General features: G+C 43.5%; 1 protein-coding gene across 1 annotated transcript; it reads left to right on the top strand.

Annotated features, from left to right (window-relative positions):
* Positions 1–756: 756 nt before the first annotated feature.
* Positions 757–1767, top strand: LOC142471413 (olfactory receptor 11A1-like). Its single transcript, XM_075578218.1, has one exon. It carries the CDS (start codon positions 757–759, stop codon positions 1726–1728), a length of 972 nt encoding a protein of 323 aa, XP_075434333.1. The 3' UTR covers positions 1729–1767.
* Positions 1768–12619: the final 10852 nt, after the last annotated feature.

Below are 12619 nucleotides of genomic sequence, written 5' to 3'. Positions count from 1 at the left end.
CCATCCTTCCATCCTTTCCATCCTTCCCATCCTTCCCATCTTTCCCATCTTTCCCATCCTTCCCATCCTTCCATCCTTCAATCCTTCCCATCCTTCCCATCCTTCCCATCCTTCCCATCCTTCCCACCCTTCAATCCTTCCCATCCTTCCATCCTTTAATCCTTCCCATCCTTTCCATCCTTCCCATCCTTCCCATCCTTCCCATCCTTCCATCCTTCAATCCTTCCCATCCTTCCCATCCTTCCCATCCTTCCCACCCTTCCCATCCTTCTCATGCTTTCATCCTTCCATCCTTCCATCCATGCCATCCTTCCATCCTTCAATCCTTCAATCCTTCCCATCCTTCCCACCCTTCCCATCCTTCCCATCCTTCCCATGCTTTCATTCTCCCGTCCCTCTTTTTTACAAAATTCTACAGTAATCCCTTTGTACCATGGAGGCCAGTTATTCACCAGTACGTAACTTCACATCTTTTTTTTTTTTAAACTATCTTCAGAAAAAAGTGGTCCTATCTTGTAAGGTTAATGCCGTTTTACACTAGGAGATCATTCAGTTTTTATAATATAAAATATATGTAAATGTATTGATATTATTTTAATGAACCATCACGAGAGGAGTTTTTGGACCTCTTATCTTCTTCTTCTGATGCTTAGTTAGTATTATGTGAAACTATAACCTTCTGAAACAGACGTTATGTGATACAAAGCGCCACTAAATCTTCTCTTCTTGTCCTTTCACATCTCTTCTCTCCAGGAAATGTTTCAGGAGAACCAGACAACAGTCACTGAATTTCTGCTCCTGGGATTTCCAAGTCTCAAAACCTTCAATGTCGCCCTCTTCATTCTGTTCCTCGTGATCTACATCATGACATTAGGTGGAAACCTGCTGATCATCATATTGGTGTCAAACAGCCAAAGCCTTAAATCTCCCATGTACATCTTCCTCTGTCACCTGTCCTTGTCTGACATGTTACTTACCACAAACATATCCCCTAACATGCTTCATGTTGTATTGAACGGTGGGGGCACCATACATGTTACTGGCTGCATCACACAATTTTACTTCTATGGCATTTCAACAGCTGTAGAGACTCTTCTTCTCACAGTGATGTCCCTTGACCGATATCTGGCAATCTGCAACCCACTGCGTTACACCTCCATCATGGACTTCAGACTTAGTCTCCACCTCGTTACCGGGACTTGGCTGATTGCATTTCTGTTAATGATATTCATCGTTATTCCTATGTGCCAGTTACAGTTCTGTGGTCCCCATATCATTGACCATTACTTCTGTGATTATGATCCTCTTCTGGAGCTCTCTTGTTCAGACACCTCCATTGTGAAACTAGGAGATTTTGTCATAGACATCCCTGTAATCCTCTTCCCATTTGTCTTCATCACTTTCACATATGTCTCCATCTCCCTCACCATCCTCAGGATCCCGTCCACCACTGGGAAACAGAAAGCCTTCTCCACCTGCAGCTCCCACCTGGCACTCGTGGGCACATTTTATGGAACTATCATAGCTATTTACATGGCTCCATACGGAGGACAGTCATTTAACGTAAATAAGGTCCTATCCCTTCTGTACACCGTGGGGACTCCCCTTTTCAACCCAGTTATATATAGTCTGAGAAATCAGGAGATCAAGTTGGCTCTGAGAAAATGCCTCTATATAAGGAGAAGTTCTTCTATTAAAATAAAACTCAATAGAGAGAACAACATTTGAGCTTGTTTCTGTGACAATTAAAGTTCAATCATTTGTATAAATGGCTGTAGTAATAAAAATGGGAAATCCAAATTTAAGAAGGGTGAGTACAATCAGATGGAAGTTCGGGACCTTTCTCAATTTAGAACGTTATTACTGCACAAAAAGACCAGGAAAACCGCAGGGTGAAAACCCTCACAAAGAAATGTATGAACCCAATAAACCTAGACACTATTAATTACTAAGTGCTATGCATTGTATTAGGCATGCAATAAGCCACACACCCTAATCAATATTATAATTTTCAATCGTTTACGAGAGTTTATTCATGTAACCTTCTATCACACTAGGTTTGTCCTGTGAGGAAATAATCGGTCTGATTGTGTTCCATGTCTCCTCATTGTCTGGTCCTACTGAATAGGGAATAGATTGTTTTCTCACATTTCATATCGTTATTTCTGAACATGCAAAACCGCGCGGTTTTGCAATGACAACTTCAGAGCTACGAGAAGAGGCCCCTATCTCTGAAACTCTCAACATGGTCAACAAAAATGTTAATGTCACAGTAACAGGGACTTATCACTGTTGGAGAAAACATGCCTCTAATCCAGCAGTGTGCTGGTTAGTTGCACACCAGCATTCAACCAGACTCTACCTGGCCGATTAAAACTGTTAGAAAAAGCCTGTTCTGAGAAACAGGAAGGAGATTCCTTAGCTCACAAGGGAGCTAACCAAGGAAAATAGGGGTTTGATTGCAGACGCAAGAAATGGGGACAAGTCCCTCTATACCTGAACACAGAGAGTGCCATAGCACACAAGGGTGCTGACCCAGGAGAACAGAGAGGTCTTCCTCTACAGAAACCCCAGATACAGATAAGAGACTTTCTTTTTGCACTGTTGAGTCTGTATAAATATATATGTGTGGGGTGGTAAGCAGCTTAGCTACCCACCCTGTTAGATAGGGCTGGAGTTAAAATGTGTAGTGATTTCTCCAAAGTGGAGTAGGTTTTTCATTGATGTTTGGTTTTTGCAGTGTTTAAAGGAACAGGCGCAATAAAGCCTTATTTTAATTTCACCTTAAAAACGGTCTCTATTGCATACCTCTGCACATATCTCTTATAGTCACCATTACAATAATTCTTATGATTTATTCTCATAATAAACTAATGTTCTGCACAGCACTGTACTAAATATAATATACATTATAAGTGGTACACACATAATTGGAAACATAGTATGAGGGGAATCTCTGTCCCACATAGCTTACAATCTAATCAGTGGTATTTATTTATTTCATTATTTATCAAATGTGTTACCAGGAAGTAATACATTTAGAGTTTCCTCTCGTTTACAAGTATGTCCTGGGCACAGAGTTATAATAACAATACAGGGTTACATTAAGTGAACAGGGTTATGCCTTATATGTAAAGACATTGGATGGACAGTTACAGATAATATATGTTATAGGCGTATGTAACATTACCGCACTCCGTTAAATTGAGTTATTTTTGAAAAATGACAGATTCAATACCCACATTCTCCATTGGGAGTGCCACATCAACGACATCGTATTCCTTTGGTTAGGTAGCATCCCCAAATTGGAGAAGATGATGGAATGGATCAACTCTGCACACCCAACCATAACATGTTCTTTAGAACACAATTTGAAAACCATACACTATTTAGATGTACAAAAAAAAAACTAACCTATTTTACAAAGAAACTGATAAAAACCGGGGCAGACAGATCTGCGTGATCCAGACTGATTACCTCTTTTTTGTTGTTATATTTTTTGTTTTGTTACATGTATGTATTATGGCATAATTACAGTTAGGTCCAGAAATAATTGGACACTGACACAATATTCATAATTTTGGCTCTGCACGCCACCACAATGGATTTGAAATGAAACAACTGAGATGCAATACAAGTGCAGACTTTCAGCTTTAATTCAAGGGGTTGAACAAAAATATCGTATGAAACGTTTAGGAATTGCAACCATTTTCATACACAGTCCCCTTTTTTCAGGGGCTCAAATGTAATTGGACAATTAACACAATCATAAATAAAATGTTCATTTTTAATACTTTGTCGAGAATCCTTTGCAGGCAATGACTGCTTGAAGTCTGGAACGGGTGGACATCACCAAACGCTGGGTTTCCTCCTTTGTGATGCTTTGCCAGGCCTTTACTGCAGCTGTCTTCAGTTGTTGTTTGTTTGTGGGTCTTTCTGCCTTAAGTTTTGTCTTCAGCAAGTGAAATGCATGCTCGATCGGGTTGAAATCAGGTGATTGACTCGGCCATTGCAGAATATTCAATTTCTTTGCCTTAAAAAAGTCCTGGGTTGCTTTCACAGTATGTTTTGTGTCATTGTCCATCTGTAAAGTGAAGCGCCGTCCAATCAACTTCGCTGAATTTGGCTGAATCTGAGCAGACAATGTATTCCTATACACTTCAGAATTCATCCGGCTGCTTCTGTCTTCTGTCACATCATCAATAAACACTAGTGACCCAGTGCCATTGTAAGCCATGCACGCCCATGCCATCACACTGCCTCCACCGTGTTGTACAGATGATGTGGTATGCTTTGGATCATGAGTCGTTCCAAGTCTTCTCCATACTTTTTTCTTCCCATTATTCTGGTACAAGTTGATCTTAGTTTCATCTGTCCAAAGAATGCTGTTCCAGAACTGGACTGGCTTTTTTTTAGATATTGTTTGGCAAAGTCTAATCTGGCCTTTCTATTCTTGAGGCTTATGAATGGTTTGCACGTTGTGGTGAACCCTCTGTATTTGCTCTTATGAAGTCTTCTCTTTATGGTAGACTTGGATAATGATATTAGTGCAAAAAAACAAAAAGAGAAAACAGCGCAATACCTCATAGTGTAGTAAAATATAAATTATATTGGCATATCAGCGGGTGAGTATTACACGTACATCAATTAAATCATGTAATAGCATGACATGTTTGGGACATGTTAACACATCAGCAACAGCAAATGCATCCGGCCACATTGATTCAGACTAGGCGAGGAGGTCACATCCCTTCCTTCTCTGGTAGCCGTCTCTAGAGTCCGGTCACTCAGTTAGATGTGCGTCTCACTGCGCAGTGAAATGCCGCTGCCGTAGATGTGAAGCGGCGCAGACTCCACACTGGATCCGAATGCCGGGTCTCCGAGGGCACACACCGATGACGTCATCAAAGCTCCGTCGCGTCCTTTTCAAGTTTTAACTCCAGACCTTTTACCTGCTTAATTGATAATAACGAAGGAATAGCCCACACCTGTCCATGAGACAGCTTCTGAGTCAATTGTCCAATTACTTTTGGTCCCTTGAAAAAGAGGGGGCTACATATTAAAGAGATGTCATTCCTAAACCCTTCCTCCTATTTGGATGTGAATACCCTCAAATTAAAGCTGATAAACTGCACTTTAAGACAAAAAGAAAAGAGGTTGGGGCGCTCCCTATTTGTATAGGCTTGTGATGCTGCCTGTGTGGTAATGTGTAACCAAAGAAAGGGTAGTGAATACTTGCCCTTGTTGTTTTCTGCAGCTGGACCAGTAGAGAAGATAAAGCCCGGAATCTTCTTATAGTTGCAGTGGAGGTGGAGGGTTGGTCAGCACACGGGATTTTGCTCAAACGTAGAGATAAGAAGATATGGAACACGGAATTCGTGTTTTGGTAGCCAAACAGTACAATAGAGAGTAAAAAAGTTTTCCTTTAAAATGATTGATATTAAAAATATTTTAAAAAGAGAAAATTTCTTAAATAAAATTTCTTAAATAAAATTGTGTGGTTTATTGAGCTATTTGTGGGCAGATGCAAACTATGTGCTATATGTGGATGACTAGCAGGGCTTCTGTGTGTTTGTGTAGCCTGCTGTTGGTCTGGGGTTAAAAGGGATAATGGGGCTGGTTAGCAGAGTCTAGTGTGCAGTCTTTCCTTCACGGAATGCTGCCAGAAGCAATGAATGGCTTTCTCACCCTCCTAGTGGAGGCAGTATGTGAGTTGCTTCTCTCCCGGGTGCCCAAATTGAAAGAAAAGGGCCGAACTCGGTCAGTGAGCAAATAAGATTTATTGGGTACAAAAAACAAAATAACACTCACGATACAGCTTTGAAAACAGCCCAGCATCAGCCCGATCGTCCGGTATTGTTCCTCTCACCAGTGTGGCTCCCGTGGTCGCGTCCGACGGCGGGACCGGAAGAGGACACTCCAGCTGGAGCTCGCCATTCAAGGCGGATCAGGACGAGGCATGAGGGGAATTTTGCAGACCCCGCATTGTGAGACCATGGATGTGGCTCTGCTACTAGAGGATCCCCATAATTCCCTGGTCGTTATTACCCAACATGCACCATCACATCCCAAGATTGTTAGCGCTACCTCACACTTTGGGTGAGACTGTTATATGGACACGGAGTGTTAAGGTGCCTACGACACCCTCACTTCTTTGGGGGAACCACACCGGGGTGTTGTGGGTTGTGTGTGGGTATTGCATTGAGATATTGTTATTGTTATTGTATGTGCGTGTGTCAGTAAATATTAGTTATATACCTGTGCGTGTTTTATTCTTCACTGCAATTGGTTCCTGTGAGTGGTTATTCTGCCAACGCTGGGATCCCTCATGGGTGGAGGCGCAGTACCGAGAGGAGAAAGAGCTCGTCCCAGGTTCCCAGTGGCGGAGGCTTAGGCCTCCTGTGAGCAACAGGTATATAAGCACGCATAGTTCCCTTAGTCATAGGGAAAGGGGGCTACATATATATAAATAAATCAGAAGACAAAGACCACTTCTCCACTCGGTTAGACCCTTGTCCTAAGCTATTCAGATCCCATTCAATCATGAGCCTTTTCCATTATTATTATTATTAATAAAAAAAGCAGTAATATATTGCATTGTTTAATATCTATGTAAAGTGCTGCATAGATGGGCCCAGATCAGAAAAAGGGTGCTAAGCATTAGCATGACGTTACTCCCATTCATTTGAAAGCTAAAGATTGTAGAGAAAAAGCACAGTCCTCCAGCGCGTAGACTTTAAGTATTCTTCTCCTCAATATGTATCGATGAGAGCTATAGAGAAAACAAAGAACAAAGGCACAGGTATAATACATGTTGATATTGTAGAAAATCAGAATAACCTGAGAGTTATGGAGCTTGACCCTTGCCTGTGTCTTCCTCTCATCAGATGCACTTCTCCATATTCTCTTGAGCAGTGTCTTAGAGGAGAAAAGGAAAACAGCATGGCATAATACCGTATTATTAAATGAACATACACAGTTCAAATCCTACTCACAAACGGCCATATGTGTATGCTTTTTGGATAAGCTTCCAGCGTATCTCCTCAGGTACAGTCTCTCCACGTTATACCCAGTCCTGGGATTGCCCACGTGGACGCCTTCACCGCTTCCAATTTCCGGTTCACTGCATGCAGAGGATCCTCAATGCTTGTGCATAGCCTTGGTTCACCTCACTAGCTCTGTCCCTCACTTGGTACTCGGTCTGCGCATGCGTCACCGTTTCTCGTGCTGATTGGGCAGAGTCCTGTTCCTTCCAAGTACGGTGGCTTACAACGTCCAAAATCCACCAATTGCGTTTCGCCAAAGGCTTCCTCAGTGGTGTGTGGGTTCACTGATTGTATATCATACTTATACTGCTTGCATTCACGCTTTTGGCTGCATTCAACTTGTACAAACAGGAGCAGGCAGTCTTGTGTTTACCATAAAATGCTCATGCTTTCTTCTTCTTTTTTTTTTTTTTTAACTTTTTTTTATTGGTTTTTACATACAAGTATCACATTGGTACCGTTTAGTAGACTGTGGGACAGACAACATCTATACGTACATGGGAAGGGGTAGACGGGAGAAAATTAGGGTAGGGGGAAGGGAGGGAATGCTGGGGGGGGAGGGGTGGAAGGGTAGGGTAGAGGAGGTAACTCTGTTCGTGTTCTTCACTGGTCCTAGGCCGCTACTGCAGGCTCAGATCCATCTGTGCCCATACTGCGCCTGGCATGAAGGCAGGGGGAACGCGTATTCACCCTCAATCATCCCTGGGTTTAGTGTTAGTGTCGTTCCTCCCTCGCTTTCGGTCCGTCACCGAAGGAGAACCCACCTAATTCTATTAAAGCCAGACGGAGGCATTGCTCATCCCTGGGATATCAGTCTGAGCCAACCATAGCGACCAGACTTTTTGGAAATTTGAGCCAGTGTCGTTGACTAAACTTGTCAATTTTTCCATCTGGCAAGCAAACCAAATTCTGTTCCGAATTTTATCTATTGATGGAATTGCATTCTGATTCCACAGTGCTGCGGTCTCGCACCCCATAGCCGTAGCAAAGTGTGCAATTAATTTGTTTCCTGATCTAGACGCCTCATTCGTGGGCTTACCCAAAAGGAACACCCACGGGTCTAGTTGAATTTTGAGGCCCAAAAAGATCCTCTGTAGCCAATCTCTGATTTGCATCCAGACGGGTATGAGTCGTGGACAAGACCACAGCATGTGTACCAGATCTCCCCGTTCCTCGCACTGTCTGGGACAGAGCGGGGAAGCACCCGCAATGAATTTTGCCAGTCTAACTGGGGTGAGATACCACCTCATTAATACTTTATATGAGTTCTCCTTCAGTGTCGTACAAATCGAGCTACTGGCCGCAGCTTTAAAGATCGCTGTCCAGTCTTCGTCTTCTAACTGTCCTGTCAGGTCTGTCTCCCATTGTGTCATGAACCTGGTTTTATGTGAGCCGTCAATGTCCACCCTAACCACTTCCCTATATAGAGCAGAGATGAGTCCCCGTGTATCGGTTCCCCGATCACAGAGCTTTTCAAAATTAGTTAGCGGTGGTCTATTTAGGTGTTTGGTATAGAATGCCCGGACCTGGAGGTATCTAAGGAATTCAGTGTTAGGTAAGTCCGTTTCTGACTGTAATAGCTCAAATGGTTTGATCGTGTCTCGCCCCTCCAGGTCTTTTAGCCTTCTCAACCCCAATTTTTGCCAACATGTGAAGTTCCTACCGACCAGCCCTGGAACAAAGTCTGGATTTCCGTATAAGGGAGTCATCAGAGTATGTTTTGAGGTTAATGAGTGATTATTTTTAGCCGCATCCCAGACCGATAGAGAGTTGAGCACCGAGGTCAGCGGGTCCTTTAGATCTTTAATCTAGATTTAGGATACCAAATTAGATCCTTAAGCTCTAGCGGGGCGCACACCTCCGTCTCCAGTGCCACCCATCGCCTCAGCTCCGGGTCACCATGCCACTGTGTAATTTGGCATAGTTGTACCGCTTTAAAATATGCCATCAAGCTCGGTACTGCCAAACCTCCAGTTTCCCTAGGTCTTTGCATAATTGACATTTTTACCCGCGGTGTTTTGTTTTTCCAAATGAATTTTGTAACTGCGTTCTGCAATTCTTTAATTTCTGATCTCACTACGGGTATCGGAAGAGTTTGGAACAGGTACTGTAGCCGAGGGAGAAGGTTCATTTTCACACAATAGATTCTGTCAATCCAGGATATTCCGTATGCAGACCAATCCTTGAGTTCTTTTGTGAGGGCTCTTAGTAGTCTTGGGTAGTTCTCCTGATATAGGTTGGAGCTGTGTTTGGTTAGATATATCCCTAAGTATTTTATAGCTTTGAGCTGCCATTTAAACTGAAAATTAATTTCTAATAATTTCTCTGTTTCTTTTGGGATATTTAGATTCAGCGCCTCCGATTTAGATTGATTTATCTTAAAACCGGAGATTCTGCTAAATTTTTCCAATAGAGCAAACAGATTGGGTAGCGAGGTAAGCGGCTTTGTCAATGACAATATGATGTCGTCCGCATAAAGAGCGACTTTATGCTCTTGAGAGTGGATTTGAACTCCCGAAATGTCAGGACTGTGACGTATGTGTGCCGCTAACGGTTCCACGCATAGGGCGAACAACAAGGGCAAGAGTGGGCAGCCCTGTCTGGTCCCGCTTTTGATTTTAAACAACTCTGACGGAAAGCCCTGTTGGACCACCCTGGCGGTCGGTGTTGTGAATAATGCTATTATTGCCCCTAGAATTTTACCTCCAAACCCGAATGCACCAAGCGTGGATTCCATATATGGCCAATCAATCCTGTCAAAGGCCTTTTCCACGTCTAAGCTTAATACTATACCTTGGATCCCGTTGGCATTAATGAAATTAATGATATCTATTATCCTTCTAGTATTGTCGGCCGCTTGTCTATCTCAAATAAAGCCAACCTGATCCGGGTGGATGAGCCTTGGCAGGATCGCGCTCAATCTATTGGCCAGTAATTTGGAGTATATTTTAACGTCCGAATTGATTAAGGATATCGGCCTACTGTATAACTTTGACAATTTCTGGGATATTTGTCCTTCTTATGGATTATAGATATCGACGCCTGGAGCATCTGGTCCGAGAAGGCTTCCCCCGCCAAGACTCCGTTAAATAACTTGAGCATGTGCGGTGCTAGGATCCCGATAAATTTTTTGTAATACAAATTAGAAAACCCGTCCGGTCCCGGGGCCTTAGAGGGTTTTAGACTCTTGATAACCGCGGTCAGTTCCTCCAGAGTGAAATCAGTCTGAATTGCCTCGCGCTCCAGTCTGCTCAGCTTAGGTAGGGCTGCTTCCTTTAAAAAGGACTGTAGTAGTTTGTTTGTTTTTGGGTTGTGTGTCACCTTCTCCCCATTGTATAGCTGTTCATAATAAAGTCTAAACTCTTCCACTATGCGTTTGGGGTTGGAGGACATTTCCCCCGATTTGGTTTTGATGGTCTGTATATTATAACTTGGTTGCCTATTGCGAATCCTGTTAGCTAGCATAGTGTCCGGCTTGTTGGCTTTATCAAAGAATTTCCCCTTGGTCCAGCTCAAGTCCCTCTTGGCCTGGGACGTGAGGAGGAGGTTAAGCTCTATCCTTACATCCTTCAGCTCCTTGAGAATGTCCCCTCTACCTGATCGGCTATGAAGTGTAGAGAGCTCATGTAACCTCTTATATAGTTGTGTCAATTTTGTTTCCCTCTGCCTTTTGCGTCTCGCTGCAAGACTAATCAGCATTCCACGCATTGTGGCCTTGTGAGCCTCCCACAGTGTAATGTGAGATTCCACAGTGCCTGTGTTTGTGACAAAAAATTGCCTAATCTCGTCTTTGACTGTCTGTGCTAATTCTGGGATCTTAATCAGGGACTCGTTTAATTTCCAATTTGCTCCCGTGCTAATCGGTCTAATTTGAGTGCATCTTAGCTCAATTGATGCCTGGTCCGACCATGATATGTCATGAATTAGTGTGTCGGTGATTTGTGGAACCATTCTGCTCGACACAAAGAAGTGGTCAAGTCTGCTATAACTGTCGTGTGGGTGTGAGTAGAATGTATAGGTGCGCTTACCCGGGTGCTGTTCCCGCCATATGTCCACTAAACAACCTCGCCTCAGCCCATCTAATAGTGCTGTAGCCCCTGTTTGTCTCTCCTTCTCCTGTCTCGGAGATCTGTCTATTCGAGGGTCCAGGACCTTATTGAAGTCTCCCGCTAATATAATATTTCCGGCTGCCCATTTTTGGAGCTTAAGAAAGAACTCTGCAAAGAACTGAGGATCTTTTTCACATGGGGCATAGACGCATGCCATGGTTACAGTAGAAGATTAGGGAAAGGTTCCCAAAAACAGTGCTACAGCAAATGGGATACAAGGGCAATTAATGCTTGAATATATAGCAAAACTGCGGACAAGGTCTAAAATGGTAATTGAGAGTATTGGACCCAGTGCATCATAAAGCAGGAAGTGACATGATAAAGTATTTTGTCTTATAATGAGGGTATATAATGCTTAAAAAGCACCTCAAAAGACTAAAAGAACTCTTACCTGCGGCACTGTTACTGGTCAGCAATTCCCCCTAGATCCATAAATGGGGAGATACAAAACTCTTCTTAGATCCTTAATCCATGTGTGCGTGCATCACGCAGAGTGGGTGTGCAATATGGTAGTTATCCAAAGATAGTAGCTGAGCACAGCTGAAGGATGGGGTCAACACCAGCAATGAATAGGTTAAAAATCTTCTTTGTTGAGACATGGTGCAAAACGGGGGGAGACAGCGACAACTCTAACGCGTTTCAGGCTATGCAGCCCTTTCTCAAAGAGTAAAATCGCGTCTCCACTAGCCGCAGTTATGAAGGGGAAACCCCGCCTACCTTACCCAGAGATGCCATGGTTACTCTGCATTGCTGCAGTAGACCCACCAGTATAATATATCTACCTTCTGGATCACGTTTTATTTTTGCCATCTCAAACGGGACTCTGTTATGGAGTAGTATAGCAACCCCTTTTTTCTTTTCTTTGGCTGAGGCGAGATAAAACCTCCTAAAATTTTTGTCTATGTACCCTGGGTTTTTGTTGGAGCAATAATGCGTCTCTTGCAGGAAGAGAACGTCTGTTTTTCTACGCTTGAATTCTGCAAAGGCGATTCTATGTTTTTGAGGGGAATTGAATCCCTTAACATTTTGTGATATGAACGTCAATGCCATGTTTGTATATATAGTGAGTCTTTGTGAGTGTAGTGCGTTCGCCTCCTACCCGTGCCTTGGATTCTCTGTAGGTGCCAGTAGTGGTGTTGCTGGTCTCGTGATGCCATGGTACCTCCTTTTGGGAAACCTGAGGTTGGGGAAGGAAAACACATAGGGGAGTGACAGGGAACATAAAGTCTTTTGACATGTACAAGGAAAACCATCTTGGCCCTAACTGACCTTTGGTTTACTGCCTGGGAAAACCGCCCATACTCTGGGTGCTCCCACCCTTCTGTCCAGGTTTGTGGGGTATATTCCAGACCACGGATTCCCAGGTCTTTGACTGGGCTATGGCTTAAAGCCGCGGCCCAGCCCCAGGGGCACATGCCAAAAGGTGGGGATGAGGGCAATCACCCGCCCCCCCCGCCGGCAGTG

The sequence above is a fragment of the Ascaphus truei genome, chromosome 20 (genome assembly GCF_040206685.1).
Source record: "Ascaphus truei isolate aAscTru1 chromosome 20, aAscTru1.hap1, whole genome shotgun sequence".
Classification (NCBI taxonomy): domain Eukaryota; kingdom Metazoa; phylum Chordata; class Amphibia; order Anura; family Ascaphidae; genus Ascaphus; species Ascaphus truei.
The sequence above is the reverse complement of the archived record's forward strand: the minus strand, read 5'-3'. Positions and strand labels throughout refer to the sequence as shown.

Bases quoted from the DNA above. Each gene is read 5' to 3' on its own strand.
- LOC142471413 (XM_075578218.1), top strand. From the start codon at position 757: ATGTTTCAGGAGAACCAGACAACAGTCACTGAATTTCTGCTCCTGGGA.